The sequence below is a fragment of the Papio anubis genome, unplaced genomic scaffold (genome assembly GCF_008728515.1).
Source record: "Papio anubis isolate 15944 unplaced genomic scaffold, Panubis1.0 scaffold86, whole genome shotgun sequence".
Lineage (NCBI taxonomy): Eukaryota > Metazoa > Chordata > Mammalia > Primates > Cercopithecidae > Papio > Papio anubis.
The window spans coordinates 110,465-129,521 of record NW_022168830.1 but is presented as its reverse complement, the minus strand read 5'-3'; the positions used below and the strand labels follow the sequence as shown (position 1 = coordinate 129,521).

At 39.6% G+C, this 19,057-nt stretch overlaps 1 protein-coding gene across 3 annotated transcripts in view; it reads left to right on the top strand.

Annotated features, from left to right (window-relative positions):
* The window catches only part of LOC116273548 (ERC protein 2-like), a 135,696-nt gene extending 116,886 nt beyond the window's left edge, over nucleotides 1-18,810 (top strand). For all 3 annotated transcript variants that reach the window (XM_031662689.1, XM_031662688.1, XM_031662690.1), the window contains one exon: nucleotides 12,931-18,810. In XM_031662689.1, the coding sequence (XP_031518549.1) occupies nucleotides 12,931-13,095 (165 nt within the window). In that variant the 3' untranslated portion in view covers nucleotides 13,096-18,810. The remainder of the gene's footprint in view (nucleotides 1-12,930) is intronic.
* The last annotated feature ends 247 nt before the right edge of the window (nucleotides 18,811-19,057 follow it).

Below are 19,057 nucleotides of genomic sequence, written 5' to 3'. Positions count from 1 at the left end.
TGATGTGAGGGAGATTCTCCATTTGCTAGCTTTAAAGATTTGAAGGGACAGTGTGGCAAATAATACAGGTGGCCTCTATGAACTGGACATGACAGGGTGACCTCAGACCCACATCTGCAAGGAATTGAATAATCTTTCAACTCCATGAGCTTGGAAGAGGACCCTGAGCTCCAGATGAGAAAGTAGACTGCCAATATCTTGATGGCAACCTTATGAGACTCTGAGTGGAGAACCCAGTCACACCTTGCCTAGACTTCTGACCTGTAGAACTATGAGGAACCAAGCTTGTGATAATTTATTGTACAATAATGGAAGACTTAAATAGAGTACAAAAGTCATCTAAGGCATTTTGGAACCGTGCTGGGATCAAAACAGATAATGACTGTTCTACTCCAGTGAAACAAAAGGGACCCAAGATCCATCACTAATTTATGTTCATCCATGCATTTGTGGGTGCTGACTATGTGAGAGAAGATGAACCAGGGATTTGCTTGCCCTTGAGGGTCTTGTGGTCCAGGGTTTCCTCCCAGAGCCTCTCAGTAGAGTCCTCTCTGACTATTCTCCTATTATGTTTGTATTCAACAATCAGTCTCAGATCCTGGTAAAAAGTAAACCACCCGAAAATCTTTTACTCTTTCTGAGCTTAAGTTATCCATCATTTAAATGGTCTGCTTCTTTGGGAATATGTGAGAATCAAATAGGATATTATCTAAATCACCAGTAATGATTATCTTTCTACAGTATGGCTCCTTCTCTTCTTTTCTCCCTCCCAACCTCCCTCCCACATCGTTGACTATCTACTGTGTGTTTGAGAAGAGGCTGTGCCAGGTGGAGGATGCAAGGGTGCATTGGATTCCATGTGCTTAAAAGAACAAGGTGACATACAGGGAAGCCACTCCCTATTGCTCAAGGTAGATCTTGTGATGCAAGGATCCAGAGATATCAGGCTTGGAGTCAGGCTTGATTTGAGCTGATTGAAATTTGTCATCATCAATAGGTGTCTCTTCCAGAGCCAAGTCAGTAGGGGAACTCAAAGTAAAGGAACCCCATTTTCTTCTCCTTCCTTGGAATTGCCCCAGCACTGATCCTTGCATTATAAGAAAATGGGTTTGTTTGAGAATACCACCCTGATTTGTTGAATGGGAGTGAACAGACTCTGCTAATGGAGATGGCCAAATAGCCTCGACAAATGGTTTTGATTTTCTAGGGACTCACAGCTTATTTTGAGTGCTGCAGAAACAAAATGATAATAACAAAATCAGACAAAACTAAACAAGCACCAAACAAAACAAGAAAGAAAATGAACACATTGGACTTCCAAAACCCATAGGAACTTTATTAGAGAACAAGGTGAAATGAGTAAAGTGCATTGTGGGGCAGGGTGGAGGTGGCAGGAATTACTGGTGACAGCTCTAGAGTCACTAACACTTGGGCTCTCCCTAGTGAACTGGGATTATAACCAGTATAATTGAAGGGACTCTCAGAACCAAAGTACCTCTGCCTTAAAGAGTAGCCCGTCTTAACGTGCTTTTGGCTAAAGTTAGCTGCCATTGTAACTGCCGCCAGAGGGCCCATCTTTTTCTGGAGGCCTGCTTCGTACCTCTCCTTTAGAGGCTATGTTTTACCTGCAACTGCTTATTCCGTGGGATCAGAAATATTTTCTAGGCAGATCTTTCTTAGTTGAAATTGGTTTAATTACTCTTTTTGTAAACATTTGTAATATATATTTTATCAATAAGTACAAAGAAATATATAATGAGTATGAAATCCCTAAACCTGAAAGCAAAGCCATCGTGAATAGTTTGATACATTTCCCCCTTTTTGTTTTTCCTACAAATATACAAAAATCCCAACACATAGTTGAGATTGTATTGTATCTACTGTTTACCGCCTGCTTTCCTCACTTGAGATTTCATGAGCATCTTTCCTTTACCTTAAATCTTTTTGCTTAGTGTTTAATATCTGACCAACATCTCAACAATATGGTGCCCATAATTTATTATTTAATTTCTTTGTAACACTTTTAAACCACACACACACACACTGTCTCTCACACACACACTCACACACACATACTCCATAATTTTTGTGACTAATTTTTTTGAAGATATGTATACATATATATGTTTGTATATGTATGTATTGGGTGTTTATATGTAAATATATCTATACACATACAAGCTTTTATTCTGATTTTTATAAATAACGTTGTGATGAATATGTTTATTATATTCTTAGAGTAAATTCCTCTGGGAAAATCCCTTATTATATATCCTTAAAATAAATCCAGGAAGTAGAACCACTGGATCAAATAGTAATTCATTCTTTATACTGAATTTAAAAGAATTGAAATGTTTTTTCCTATGACCAAAAAAGGTAAATGTTCCACAAAGACTGAGATAATTTCTGAACATCACCATTGGACAACAAAGCTGTGAAAATGAGATGTTCTGATATTACACTTTCTAATGCTGTAGCCAATAGACCTGTGACTATTTACATTTAAATTTTAATTAGTGTTAAATTTAAAAGAATTCATTTCCTGGTTTGCAGCAGACACATTGGAAGTGCCACATGTAGTTAGTGGCATACATATTGAGCAGAACAGGTTACAACATTGCCAGCATTGCAGGAAGTTCTACTGGGCAATGCTTCTCTATTTTCTTCTCCAGTTCCTTCATCTTTATGTTTGGAATTTAGCCTAAGTAAGATTAAAACATGAACAATGCATATTTTGTATATGATTAATTTGGTTTATTACAAAGCATGTTTCATGGTGAAAATTTTCACCTTTCCATTGAAGATGAAAAATGTGATGCATATTTTGGAAAATGTTAAAAAATAGGAAATCCAACCTGTTGTCTTGCTTATGTATCCTCTTATAGGCTGAAAATTAAGTACTAGTGTTTAAGCTAATACCACTGTTAATGACAATCTCGGGTGGTTGCAGGCTTACTATGTGCCAAGTGTGTTGCTGTTGTAGTGCCCGTATTCCTCACAAGGTCTCCGGAAGGTGCAGTTATTATTCACATTTTGCTGAAGGGGAAATTGACGTACATAGAGGTCAAGCTCCTTTACTAAAATCACGCCGTCAGCATGTAGCTGGGGCCTGATGGGGACCCAAGCTTTCTGACTTCAGAGTCCACATCCTTCACTATGTCTGTACTGCTTCTCAAGAATGTCCCAGGCTGTTAGAGAGAAGGCCATCTCTTTGCCACGCTGCAGAACTGTGACAAATGTATAATAAAGCCTCCCAGTTGCTCGAGATATACCTACACTACATATCCAGAAGCACATCCCCACAGCCTTTTTCTCGAGGAAGTTCCACTGAGCCAATCCCATCTGGAATGAAGAGTGCTCAAGCGCATTTTGGAGAAAGTGTCATTCATTTGTATTCTGACACTTTCTCATTTAACAGACTCTTAAGTCAGATGTATGTATTTTTGCACATTTCTTCTCTATCCTTCTCTTATTGTGGTGTGAAGTTTTGTTAATAAGCCTGGGAAGAGAAGAGGAAAGGCAGAATGTAAAATGTTGTAAAAATCAAAAGAGTTTGAGCCCAAACTCTTGATGTGGACACTTGTTTGCAGGAGAAGGACGCAACCAATGTAAGCAAAGCTCCTTGATGCTTAAACTTCAGTGAGAAGAAAACAAATCACAAACACAGTCTTAAGAATGGTCAGGTCCAGGCCAAGAGCAGTCTGGGGATTTTCAGTTTCAACCTTTTCCAAAAGGTGTCACTCTAAGGCTGCAGTGGGGAGGTGGGAGGGAGGAAGAGATAGAAATGTCAGATAAGGGTAATTGGAAAAATAAGATTAGTAGTCCTTGTTTTAACAGATCCTTCAGCCTCCAGCATCACTGTCAGAGAAGTTGCTGCTGCTGAGGAGGGGGTTTAAGCGTTTATCTTCACTTTTTGATCTCAGGGTGACCTTCTGTGCCCAGAGTTGAGCTGGGCCAAGTCCAGCTATTCCCACAGGACCAATTCACATTCCAGATTTGCTGCAACCTGGGATGTGGGGGTTTCACTGGCTCTGTGTTCTGGTGCAAACTGAAAACTACCATCCTCTTGCACTCAGGATGGAATGAAGACAGGAAACCAGGATGGATGGTGGAGCCTAACTCAGAAGAGCCTGTCTGTTTTTAAAATATAGCTTTAAAAATTCCAAATCATTAGCACAAAATACACACCAACTCCATGCTGACATGTAATTTAAGGGGAAAAAATAGCTTTATCAAAATATTTGAGGATCAGCTCTTGCCAAGCAAGCCTCTTGAAAAGCACAGGAAGCTGCCACGCGTCAGGAGGAGATGCATGGAACCCGGAGTGGGGTCCTGGCAGATAACTGAGAGAGAGGCTGGTTTTCAAATATTTAGTTAAACAACACAAATGTATGTGTAAGTTTAAGTCGACACATGTTAATGATTTAAGGTCTTAAACGGGTTTTTTATTTTATTGTTTTAAGGCTCCACTGTTCACTTTAAAAGATCCAATGATTTCTCCAGAGCCATGCGTAAACACTGGACGTTTTAGAAAGCCAGGTGATGACTTCATTATTCTGAAAGTGAACAGTTATGAATTATTCAAATACAGTTGAATATTTCCTGGTAACAACTATTTTAAAAGAGAGTTTTAATGATCTGCAACATAGAATGACTAATACAATCAGAAATGGACACAATTATTCAGGGTTTTTTTTTCTTTTTTTGTAATTGATGAGGCCAAATCAACATCTAGTTTGAAGAAACTTTTATTATGTTCTAGATATGTAACACTAAGCCAATGTATTTTAAAAATGTAATCTTAGATATAAAATCAGAATTCCAGTCTTGCCACATTGAGGACCTTTTAGGAAATTATTTTAAGTGAAACATCTGGAATATTCTAGAAGACTTCTGAGGTGGCTTTGAATCCTGTTTTCACTGAAAATGACATTTTAGCAATTAAACACCTTTTCTAATACTTTTTTCCCCAGGAAATATTATTGTCTGGTGAATTACTAATAGATGTACTTCTAGAAGAAGCACATGCTGTGTTAAATAGAGACAAGTGGGTTGCTTTCCTGCTAGACTGTCAAAAGCTTTTATTGTCTCTTAATTACTGTGATTCTCCAACTAGCATTTTTCTAAAGAATGGGACCACAGGGCCTCCTCCAGCCAGGGCTACCACCTGCACTTCCCCAGGCTACTTGAGTTGCCTGCCTTAGGGAGGCCAGTCACAGTGCCTAGTGCAGGATGGGCTGTTGTTTTATTCTTTTGCACCACCCAGTACTTTTCTTTAAAGTCACAATTGTGATTAAGTAATTTGTTGATTCCCAACTTCCCTGTGGAAACCCTTCTGAAGACAGACCTGTGGCTAGTGTCCAGCAGAGTGCCTGGCATGTGGGAGATGCCCAGCAAGGTGGTGGAATGAAGGAAGGGAGTATGTATCTCCCAGGTCCCAGGACAGAGCCTGTGGAATGCATAGCAGGACTAAAAGCCACATGCTTCTGTGCCAGCACAGAACCTGAGACATCTTTTTTGTGTCTCTGTGAAACTCACAAGTTCCTGGGTTCTCCAGGCAGCTGCTGAGGTGGCAAGGAACACAGGGCCTCCATCCTTTCAGGAGCCAAGTAACTGAGCCCCCTCGTCCCCATAGCAAAGTGAAGGTGCTTGAAGCAAACAGAGAGCAAGAACTTGAAGGGCATTTGTTGAGGATGACGAAGGGACCACTGATTTATGGGGTAGGAAAGTATCAAGTTTGGACTTACACTTCATCCATCATTGCACTAAGTGGGTCAAAGGAGGGTGTTTCAGAATCACGTCTTTGTGCTCCCCTTCCTCCCATTGCACAGGTATTTATTGAGTGTGGATACTGGTGCTATGTCAGGTGCTGAAGGGACTTCCAAAGAAGATGGAGATACAGTCTCTGCCCTCCAGGGATTGTAATCCAGTTGTACTATAGCAACTAAGCATAAGTATTGTGCAGAATGGGTGCAGGCAATGAAAACTGAAGGCACTCAGGTTGGGTGAAAGTAGTGTGGCTAGGAATGGGCACATGCTGGTGCCTTCCAGGGTATTAGGCAGGGTACTTGCCATGCATTATTTCACTTTACACTTATGTCAATCCTGTGTGGCTGCTTCTGCCCCCTCTCCACTTTATAGGGGAGTATCTGTAGGCTTAGAGAGGTCAGTAACATCTAGGGTTCCCAGACTTGGCTGCACTTTGGAATCACCTGGATCTTTAATAAAATACAGATGCCTGGCTCCCACCCTCAAATATTTTGATTTAATTAGGAGCAGTGTGACCACGGCATCAACATTTGTAAAAGCTTCCCAAGGGATTCTAACGTACAGCAAAGTTTAGGAAACATTGGGTTAAGACTGGCCTAAGGTCAGAGATCTTATAGGTGGAACCAAAACTTGACCCAGATCTGACTGCTTCTAGAGCTCCAGCTTTTGATCACTGCAAGCTGTGAAGGAGGTCAGGTGTAGACAGGGCCTTAAAGAATGGGCAGTTTTGGTAAGCAGAGGAGTGAATATAGGGCAGTCCAGGGGTATATGTGCATGTGTATGTGTGGTTGAGCATTGGTGAATGGAGCAATATGCAGACATAGATGGGCTGAATACTTACTGGGCACTGCATTAATAAGAGCTGACACTTCTGTGGCACTACTGAGTACTAGGCATTGTGCTGAGAGCGTTGCCCATGTGAACCCATTTAATCATCATAAAAACCCTTTGAGCTAAGTTATGTTATTAGCTCCATTTCACAAGAGGTACTTGAGGCTCAGAGTTTTATAATTCATTGTTTAGCTGCCACTTACACGTGAGAACATGTGGTACTTGATTTTCTCCTTCTGAGTTAGTTCGTGTAGGATAATGGCCTCCAGCTCCATCCTTGTTGCTGCAAAGGACCTGATTTCCTTCTTTTTTATAAAGCAGGGAGGGAAGAAGGGGGATGAAGTTTGAAGAAGTACCTATTGGGTATAATGTTCAACATTTGGGTGATGGATACACATAGAAGCCCAATTCCCACATGCAGTATACCTATGTAATAAACATGCATATGTAGCCCCTAAAGCTAACATTTTTTAAAAAGTCAATTCTATTCTTATATTGTCCCCGAATAATCCATATTCTGGGCATTTTAATATAATTTGAGTAAAAATTACTATAACCTAATTTTCACATAGCAATGGTAATAATTAATACATATTTAAAGCAAATTTTGCCTCTGAGTTTAGTTGAGAAACCTAGAAAATTTTGTCTAGGTTCTTTCATGAAGGTAAGCAGTTTATTCTATAATTTTGTAATAGTCCTTATTGAATATTATTTATTAAATGTAAATACTATTTTATTTTTCTTACATGAAATCAATTTTTCCACCTGGGAAAAAAAGTTATAATTCACTTAGAGTGAATTTATACATCTAGTAAGTGGCAGTCTAGCTCCTGAATTATGTTTCTAAGTCACTATGCTGCTCCGCCTCTTGTGTTAAGAATATACTAAGTGTTTTCATCTTTGCCAGGCTCAGCACTAAGAGCTCTACAATCATTGCTTCATATAATACTGGAAGTACTATTGTTACAGATGATCAGACAAAGCCGTGTCCTCACTTAGGGGTAAGGGTAGAGACAGAGGCTAGGGATACACACATGAGCATATGTATATATATGTATGCATGCATAATTATGTTCAACCTTATTATACATGTGGGAGGGGAAGCGACCTGAGCTTGGGGTGTCAAAAGTAATGATAGAAGGGAATGATGGATTCAAGAAATATTTCCAAAATAGAACTCTAGGAGTTGGTGATGAATGGAAAGTAAAAGAGGAAGGAGAAGATAAATGTGGCTCTGACGTCTTAAACATGAATGACTGAGAAAAGGTCAGGGCCTTGGACCAAAATGGTGGATGTGTTAGGGAGCGGCAGGTTGGGAGGGTGAGGACAGGTGATAGGGGTTTGGGTTAGGCAGGTGTATATGGATCAAGAGTTGGATTTTGGTCATCCTCAGTTTAAAGTAATATTAGGACATCCAGACGGAAGTGATCAACAGGTGGTTAGGTACATGTGAAAGAGGTCAAGTGAGGAAAAAGGAGTTAAGGTTTGGAGAGGTATCTACGTAGAGGTGAGAACTGTGGAGACAGACCTCATTGCATTCCCTGTATTTCTATGTGGATGGTGGAAATGCCTCTAGGACGGAGTCACAAGGAGAAAGACCCAGTTATGGGCTGCAGGAAGATGAGTAATTTGCAAAATAAACAGGGGAACAGGTTCCTAAGTGTCTTAGTCCATTTGGGCTACTCTAACAAAATACCATAGAGTAGGTGGCTTATACATAACAGAAATGTATTTCTCACATTCTGGAGGCTAGGAATTCTAAGACCAAGGTGCCAGCATGGTCAGATTCTGGTGAGGGCCCTCTCCTGGGTTCCAAACTGCTAACATCTTCCTGTTTCCCTACATGGTGAAAGGGAATATACAGACTCCCTTAGGCTTCTTTCATAAGGTCACTAATCCCATATAGGAGGGCTCTGCCCCCGTGACCTAATCACTTCCCAAAGTCCTCACCCCTTAATGCTATCATCTTAGGGGTTAGGATTTCAACATATGAATTGTGGGGGTACATAAAGTTTCAGACCATAACACTAAGAGAAGCATCAGTTTCAGGAAGATGAGGAGTGGATAGAGCACTGCTCACACATTAAAATTGTATTTCTAAAAGACAATTTAATTACAAAAGAAAAATGCTCATCATTTATCAGTTATATACAAAATTATGTATATATTTATATGTAGCATCTCAATTATGTATACACAAATACATAGAGAAATTATAACAATGTTTATAATGTATACCTCTAGGTGGTGGGATTTGGGAGAATCTTAACTAAAAATGGTGTTATTATTTAATCTTAAGAAGAAAGATTTCATCCATTTTCATACCTGGATCTTTCATATTTTTTACAATGAATATACTTTATTCTTTTTTTTTTCTTTGAGACAGGATCTCACTCTGTCACCCAGCCTGGAGTGCAGTGGCATAATACAGCTCATTGCAGTTTTGACCTCCCAGGCTCAGGTGATCCCCTTGCCTCAGCCCCCTAGGGTAGCTGGGACTATAGGTGCATATCACCAAGCCTGGCTACATTTTTTTTTGTACTTTTTGTAGGGATGGAGTTTTGCTATGTTGCCCAGCCTGGTCTCAAACTCCTGGGGTCACCATTTGTGATCAAGTGATCCACTGGCTCTGGCCTCCCAAAGTTTTGGGATTACAGGTATAAGCCACTGTGCCTGGCCACACTTTATTCTTATTATCAGAAAAAAAATTAATTTCTTGGTATCAGAAGAAGAGGAATAAATGCCTTATGGGCTACATCATCTCACTTAATGTGCCCACAATCATCTGATAGGCAAGCAATAGGGTTCCCTATTTACCTCTTGAGGTAAATGTGGATGAGGAAATGGAAGCTGAGAAAGATGAGGAGCTCATCTCACTCACACCATAATAATGCCATGGTTCTAATCTGGTGATGAAGACACAAACTACATATATACAATCAGTCAGTTAAAATGGTATTTCAAAAAGGGATAGAGACTTGGGGATGTGTTTAGCTGTGCAAACTACACATTAAGAAAAGACATTTGGCAAGAAGGGAGTTACTTGTGGCCTGCAAGAGTAGAAATACCATGTGACAGCAAGAATAACAAGCACTTTCCTCTTGATGAGAGATGACTGTGGTGGGGAGATGGAGGCAGGCATAGAGAACTTGATAAGAATCAGGCAGTTGGCTCACGCCTGTAATCCCAGCACTTTGGGAGGCCAAGGCGGGTGGATCACGAGTTCAGGAGATTGAGACCATCCTGGTCAACATGGTGAAACCCCGTCTCTACTAAAAATACAAAAATTAGCTGGGTGTGGTGGCACGCGCCTATAATCCCAGCTACTCAGGAGGCTGAGGCAGAGATTGCAGTGAGCCGAAATCATGCCACTGCACTTTAGCCTGGTGACAGAGCAAGACTCTGTCTCAAAAAAAAGAAAAAAAAAAAAAAAGAATCAGACAGTTCATCAGTGAAGATAGGCCAGGTTATGCTGGGAGTAACGACCCCCAATCTCAGTGGGGAAGCACAACAAGGTTTATATTTTACCTATGTGATGTGGGTTTGCCCTGGGCTTCATTGTGGTCACTCGGGGACTCAGGCTGAAGATGATGTCATCTGAAACTTGCTTCCATGGTCACCATGGCAGGGAAAGGGTAACGCTGGAGTTGAACGCTACCATTTAAATGTTTCTACCTGGAAATGACAGTGGTTTTAATTGGCCAAAGCCACAGCCAATTCAAAGGGTGAGGGGAAATGTAGTCCTACCACGTGCCTGTAAGGAAGGGAACTAGGATATTGTGAAACCACCCTAATGATCACCACACCAGGGGACATATTTTTTGCTTTCTAAGGCTCTTGTTTTGGCAGCAAAGGAAACAGCTTTCAGGTCTCTAGAATATTAAACACAGGAAGAACTCATGGGCATCATCTAGGAAACTGAGATTCCAAGGGTATAATGATTGTTTGCAAAAAGTCACAGAGAGAAACAGTGGTCATGCTAAGACTAGAAGGATGTATTCTGAGGCCAGTGCCCCACATGGTCCTCGGTGTGCAATACTCACTGTCCAGGGCCACACAAATTAGGAAGAGTGAGGAGCTTGGCCTGGGAACTTATTTTAAAACTCTGCTTCCAAGGTGTTGAGGGGAGCAGTTTCGTCTCATCTGATACTAGCATTTACTGATGTTTGAGGCCAGTGGCATCTCCATCACTTACTCTGGATTATGTCTCCCAGGTGCCTAGGTTTCTCCATGTGCTTGTTGCTGAAATGGCTGGAACAGCCTGAAATCATTAGGTTAAAGTGTCATTTAAAGTTGGGTTAATGTAGAACTAGCTAGTGTTTGCCCTAAGTGGTCCGGTGGCAGGTGATCTAAGACTTGGAAACCCAGCTGAATAACTCCGTGTCTACAGATTGCAAATAGGTCAGCTTCGATGAATGAGAGAGATTGAACAAATGAGAATAATGGAGACCTCCCACTCCTCTGAAATCAATATTATGTTTGAAATAAAGAACGATTTATGACAGAAAAGGAATCGTGAGGACACAGACCATCTCATATGGAGGGTCAGGCAGACTATCTGAATTGGCATATGGAATGATCATAATTCTGAGTTTTTGGGGGTCACTGCTATTGGGTGTATCAAAAATAGAAAAAGGGAGGAAAACTTAAAACTCTGCTTTAACTTCATCAAATATTGCTTTGGGTTTCTAGTCATATTTGTGATGTTCTGTGAACTTCTATGAGAAACTAAAAAGTTTATTAATACTTTTTAAACTGTATAGATTTGTAAAGTTAAAGAGTAATGCAATTTACTCTACAGTTAAATAGGGGTGGTTTTGTCACTTTCATAGGTCGTTCTTTACGTTCCTTGCTTTTTAAACTCTTTTTGGTTTTGGCTTTGATTTAAATTACATGATCATTAAATTTCCTCTTTTTATCAGGGCAAAATGAAGGGTTTTCTAAATCTTAAAAGCATGTAATTTACCTTGGATGTAAACTATAATGCTTATTCTGAATAAATTCCATGTAAAACTGCAGAAATTGTGTAGAAAGTCTTTATGAATTGGAACTTAACATGTCATTGACACATTTTGAAGGGCGTTCTGTTGACTTTAGTGATGGATGAGCCTATTCTGCCAAGTTCAGCTGGAAGGAGTGTTTTAGAAAGCCAAACATCAACTCGAATCTAGAAACTTCCTGGAATCATGATTTTGGATCAGCAGGGTGGACACAGCCTACATCTGTGCAAGGGATGGCATTTTACCAGCTTGCTCCACCGAAGTCTTTGGAACGGAACCATAAACACGAGCCTTTTTTGTTGTGTGTTGCCTTTTAAAAGTCCCCAAAGGTTTGGGGAGGATAAGGCTTTGCCTCAGGGCTCCCGGGTCTCATTTTTTGGGACCTGGCTGAAAACCCTGGATATTTGATAGTCTGGCTTATTTCTATGGTGTATTAGCACCCTATAAAAGTTACATGTCATTTATTTCAAGTTTAGAACCCTCTCAAACTTCAGGGGCAAACCAAACTTGAACCTTTTGTGGCTGGAATTCTGTTTACCTTTGACCAAACCTTGCTTCCTGAATGTAAGGCTGGGAGGTGAGGTGAGAGGGACTCCTGAGGCTCCCTGGACATCAAATAGCTTTTACCAAACACGGCTTTGATAGGTTAAAATGTGACCGAATTTGAAACACATAGATTCTTTCTGTCAAAGTACTCTGGGGCCTACACACAGAAGTATATTGTGCTGGGCAAAATGCCTTTTGAGTGTTGCCTTCCTTCAGTGGTGAGGAAGTATCTGAGACTTTTGCCAAACAGAGGTTGAAATTGGGTCAAGCCATTCACCCCCAATTCTAATAAATACATTAAGTAGTTTTTATAAAGGTTATTGGGCAATCCAATTGAACAAGGACCTTGGAGAAATTTGGACATTTCTTGTGTTTGAAACACTTCTTAAGGATTTTTGTTCTGTTTTGTTTTAATTTTTTATTTCCATAGGTTTTGGGGGAACAGGTGATATTTAGTTACATGAGTAAGCTCTTTAGTGGTGATTTGTGAGATTTTGGTGCAACCATCACCCAAGCAGTATACACTGAACCCAATGTGTAGTCTTTTATTACTCAACCTCCTCCCAGCTTTTCCCCACAACTCCCCAGAGTCCATTATATCATTCTTAGGTGTTTGCATCCTCATAGTTTCAATGACAAAGAAAGAAAGGGCTCCAAGACACAGCGGCCCAGTTTGAGGATCCCTATGATTCCTTTGTGTTTATTTTTGGAACACAGGCTAGCAAGGGATGTCTTGTGCTTGAATGAAGGAGAAATAACACACAGAGCTCCATGTGCCTTTCAGATAGAGGAACTGATGAATGCACTGGAGAAGACCAGACAGGAACTGGATGCCACCAAAGCACGCCTCGCCTCCACACAGCAGTCCCTGGCCGAAAAAGAAGCGCACTTGGCCAACCTCCGGATTGAGAGGAGGAAACAGCTGGAGGAGATCCTGGAGATGAAGTGAGCACCCATTGTTGCTTTTGTAGCCTCTCTCTTCTAGCCTCTCTTGAGAGTGGGAAAGGGGAAGGGCTAGAGAAGATGAAGAAAGAGCTCAGAGAAAGAATAATTTAGCTCACACTTGCCTGGTCATTTCTGAAAGTACATTTCTTATGTTTTAATTGTAACTTTGGTGTCTCCGTTTGCACATTTCTCACATCTGTCACTGAAAAAAATATAGATCCAGCTCTAGATTTTGGGTGTCTGTGTTTTGTGGATGGTGCTGGGATTCATAGATCTGTTGGAAAGGTCTGAGCCAGCCAAGAGACGGAGGCCTCGTTAAGCACAATGGTAATTTGAGCGCTGCTCAGAGTAAACTGGAAACTTTTCCGAGGAGGTATTTCCTAATTGTGACTATAACTTCGCTAATTATATTCTTTTCACTTGTGTACAATGCCTGGTTTGTGTTGGCTCTTGCAGAGTCTCTAGGTTGGCACCTCTTTGTTTAGAAAGTGAAACTCTGATTTGCTGGGCTTATAAAAATAGGTTGGAAATCCCACATCCCTGCCACACCCTACCCGGGTGGGGGCTTGGGAAGCTAAATCAGGGAGATTGGATTGGAACTAATCACTTCCTTTGATTTAATCAATGACGTGGGGCTGAGTGCTGGGAAATGGTTGTCCTGTGGTCCTGTGACACACCCACCTACGCCTCACTCTTATTTCATTCTCACAATGAAAGAGCATCATCATGGAACAACATAGAAAAGAAAATCACTGAGAGATTTTCATAAATATCAATTGCAATAGGTCTGTTTGTAAAGAACTAGTCAACAAGGAGCATCTCTGTGTTTTTAAATGAAATAATCACTAAGTTATAATTTAAATCGAACTTCCCTCCACAATAAGGGGAAACATACATAATTATGGCATCTTAAGCCTGTAACACAGACTTTGAAATTGGTGGCTAGGTATGGAAGTGACCTTATGGTGACCCAGCAAGCCTTACACATGGTTAGCATTAAACGCAGAAAGCTTAAATCATGGAAAACATGGAATGAAATAGTTTGAAGGATTTAATAATGAGGACAAAACATTTATTCCTCATCAACTACCTCAGTTTCTCGAAGACCAAAGAATAAGTAGGGTTTTTTTTTTCCACATATAAACTAGCATTTTTTCTAATCAAATATAATATGATAAAAACAGGTATTATTATATTCAGTTCAGAGTTGAGGGAGCTGAGACTCAGAGAGATTCACATAATTTGCTTAAGGCCATCTGGCCACGACAAAACCAGTTTTCTACCTCAAGCTCCATTTCTGCTACCTAATTTTCTCAAGGAATTTATGTGAACTCATTAAGACTGGAACTTCTGTCTGTTTGAGTCACTGTAGTCATCATGCTGATGAGAGCAGTGCCAGGCACATGGGAGGTGCTCAGTGATTGTTTGCTGCCCACGACAGTGTCTTGAATATGATAGGTGCTCAGTGGTTTGTTGAGTGAGTGACTAGATTGAATACTGGAGGCTGAATTTGATGTAGCTAAGAAGAAAAGTATTTTAAGTATCTGTGATATTATCACCTTCATCAATAATTTATTAACACTGTTGAAAGGATACATGTTTATAAGCACAGCATACATAAAATCTTGATGTTTGCCAATATTTACTGTTGTTTAAAAGATTAACTTATGTAATTAGTTGTGGAATATGTGTATAAATTTAAATGACACCCAGAAAAATTATTACGGTCAATATGTGTATAAACACTCAGCTGAGAAAGACCAAAAGTATAGTGTAGTATTAAATAATTGAAGAAACAGCAATATGCAAAATGGAAAGTCCATTTATGAATATATTCATGTTAGAATCTAAAGTTATGTCTTTTTATAATGTCTATATACAAAGTTCATAAAATGGTTTATTTGAGAAAGTTTCCATCTTGCTGATATTAACCAATAAAACTTCATTTCCTAGAAAACAAGGTGGAATGTTATGATTTATACAAGAATAGAGAAAGATTTTGGAATTACATATACTTCCACCTTCATTTTGGATTTGATTTTTGAATGGAGGTTAAAAATACTGAAATTCAACTTATGACTTAGTTTTACCCTTGAAAAATTTAGCATATATATTTTTTGCATTTTACTTTCCATAATAAATGTAGTATAGAATAAAAATAATTTATTAACAATAGCCAATGCTAGTATTAGTGAATTAGCAATACGAGTCCATTGATTCAATCAGCCTATATTCTTTTCTGTTCACCTGTCTCTCCTCTTCCTCCCTGTGTGTTATGTGTCAAGTCCAGCCTAGTTTTTCTCCTTGTTTTCCAACTGTTCTCAAGTTAACTCTCCATCTCCTGAAGTGATTTATTATGCCATTATAAAGAAATTTTAATTACTTCCTGTTTATAAAAAGAGCATATACTTTCAACATTTTGAGAGAACAAGTAATGGTGAAGTATACCGGTTTGTGAGTCATCAGACCCCGGGTGGAATCCTGTTGCTTCCACCCGGTGGCTGTGTGACTCGGGAGAAATACCCTTAACCTCACGAAACTTCCAGTTTCCTCCCGTAATGACTTGAATGGGAGTGGTTGTGAGGAGGGGTTCTCAGCAGAGGGCTTGGCACACAGAAAATGATATATGTATGCAAATAGCACTATCAGCCAATGAAAATATGTCCTTTGTTTAGTATACTTTGTGAAGAGTATCATTTATCTAAAATTTGGATTTATTTTTCTAAAACATATAAACTTTTTCCATGTGTATGTTTTCCCACTTAACTTCATGGTGTCAGATAGCACCTAACTAAGACCTCTTTTGGTGAATTGCCACATTATTGCTGAAGTGCTTAATCTGCTGCCACTGCAAAATAAATACAAAATTCCTGTGTTAATTCCTTTGGTGAAAGTAACAAAGCCCTGCTTCATTAAACCTGATATGGACCCTATTCACTATTTAACTGGCCTAGAAGCCCAACCTGTGGGCTTCTGCCCTGGGACTATGGGAGGACTCAGATACAGGGCAAGTATATTGACTGAGATCCTCAACTAGAGGCACCAGCCTCTTGGGCTGTTCAAGTTCGCCACTGGTTTGTTCAATCACAGTGTTTAAGCTGAATTGACAGACGGGTTACTTGACATTGATTGAGTCCACGTAAGTTCGTGGGAACAGTCAGATGGGTATTATCATTGTTGGTGAGTTGTTAGCATCTGTGCCAAGCATTGTTGGTTTTTCATTCAACCGGCACCCATCATCTTTAGACAGGCATCTTTATGTCAGGTCTACCCAGTTTCCAAACCCTGGTGGGAAGGGAGAGGCTGTGTGGTATTAGAGGGAAGAGGGGTGGGGCTGTGAGTCAAGAGAAAGGAACTGTGATCTCATAGCTCATTTCTGTCTCACCCCATAACATTAAACATCACTCTCTGGTTGCCTCAGTTTTCTCTTCAGTAAAATGGAGGTGGTAATACCTGCCCTGCTTACTCTATAGAAGTCTTATAGGGATAAGATTTCTTTTTTTAAGTAGCAAACTAAAATTAGTATAAACCAGCACATATGAAAGTGCTTTGAAACCTAAAAGGGGCTTTTGAAACAAGAGGTGGTATCTGTTAAATTCATTGCAAACCAAATGGCACAGAGTTAGAATGGGAAAGCAACTGGGTCCAACCTCCCAGCCTGCACAAGCCAGTCTCCCATTCACAGGATTACTCATAAGGAATTCACCAGGCCCTGGTGAACACCATTCCCATGGCAGGCCATGGGCTCACAAGGTGGTGGTTCATGTTTCATGGCTCTTACAGGTAGCTCATTTGTCCTTATGTTGAACTGAAATGTCTTTCCATTTGTCTTGGTTCTTGTTCCAGAGCTATACAGAATTTACCTGAATCCCATCCAAAGATAGATATTTGTTTAGATATTTGTTAGGTGATATTGTTCGTTTTAAAGGAAAAAAGAGGCAGTATAGAGAAACAACATGAAAAAATTACTCATGATCCTAACGTGGAGAGAGAGAGACACTGATGGCATTTTGGTGTATACTTTTGCAAATGCTCCTTATTTTATAAAGAAAATTGGATTGTACTTGCATATTTTGCAAGTCCCTCTTCTTTTGTGAATGTGAACAACCTTCTATGTTGCAAACATAGGATTGTATTATTTTTAATTACTCAATATACTGTCATATAGGTTTACATCATTATTGGGCATCTGTCTCAGTTCCAGTGTTTTGATAAGCATTCTGCTGTTTAATTTTATTTTATTAACATATTTCTAAATACCTGTGGATTGTCAGGCTGTTGCGAGAAATAATACAAAGAGGGTTCTCATATCCTTCAACCATTTCCTTAATTGGTAACATCTTGCATAACTAACGTACAATATCACATGAGGAAATTGATATTGGTACAATCTACCGGCCTTCTTCAAATTTCTCCAGTTTTACGTATCTATTAACATTATTCCAATTTCTCCAGTTTTACATGCACTTGTGTGTTTGTGTGTGTTTAATTATATCCACTTTTATCATATGTGTTTTGTGTCACCACCACCAACGTCAAGATGCAGAACTGTTTAATCATCACAGTGATCTCTGGTACTATCTTTTTATAGTTACATCCACTCTTAGGCTGTATAATTTTTACCCAAAGTTTTGTTTTGTGTTATATCATTTTGGGACATGTGCCACACTGACCTACATTTTCTCCTACCATTCTTCTTTAGCTTTTCTTATTTTAAATGCCGACTGGATTTAGAGTGAGTAAATATTGCCTGATTCTTCCATTGTAAAGATTTCTCATTATATGATTTTATTTTATTTACAGTGGAATTTTCTTTTAATATTGGATATTGAGAATCTGTCACATAGTAGGCACTCAAAAAGTATTTGAAAAATGAAAGGATGAATTAGTTAAAAAATGTATAAATATTCACTGCTGATCTACCATGTGCTAGGTACTGTTTTAGATGAACAAACGTGACCTTGTTGAGCTTGCATTTTAGTAAAATGAGTGAAGGAAATGAATACACAAATAAGCAAAAAAATGAATAGATACATAGATAAAGTAGTTTCTTATGTAACCCAAGAGGTTTGGAATCCCACTTAGAAAGTCATTTCTTAAGGTAAGGACCCTTTTGGTTTTTTTGGGGCAAGAAGGGACATGGGAAGTGTGTTGTGATTTCCTGTAATCTGGGAACACTTTTAGGAACTGAGGCCAATTTGATTCAAATGGAGAGCCTTGATTGTATAGTCACCCTTTGGTATCTGTGGGTGATTGCTTCTAGGACCTCCTTTAGATACCAAAATCCACAGTTGCTGAAGTCCCTGATATAAAATGGCATAGTATTTGCATATAACCCAAGCACATCCTCCTGTATACTTTAAATCATTGTATACTTTAAATCATCTCCTGCCTACGTATACCTAATACAACGTAGATGCTATGAAAATAGTTGTTATACTTGTATTGTTTAGGAAATAGTAGAAAGAGAAAAAGTCTGTACAAGTTCAGTGTAGATGCATTTTTTTCCCAAAATATTTCTGATCCGTGGTTGGTTGAATCCACAAATGTGGAACCTATGTATACAGAAGGCCAACTGTATTTTGTGTAGGATTATTTCCCTCAACATTCCTGGCTTAGTCTGTTTAGTGTTACTATAAAGGAATACTGAAGCAGGGTAATTTATAAAGAAAAATGGTTCATTTGGCTCATGGTTCTGCAGGCTGTACAAGAAGCTTGGTGCTAGTATCTGCTTCTGGTGAGGGCCTCAGGCTGCTTCCACTTATGGCAGAAGGGAAAGGAAAGCTGTATGTGCAGAGATCACATGGGGAGAGAGGAAGCAAGGTGGAGATGAGGGAAAGAGCCATGCTCTTTTTTAGCAATCAGCTCTTTCAGGGAAACTAGCAGAGTGAGAACTCACCCCCAAGGGAGAGGGCATTAATCTATTCAAGGGATTCACCCCACAACCCAAACACCCATCTCCCATT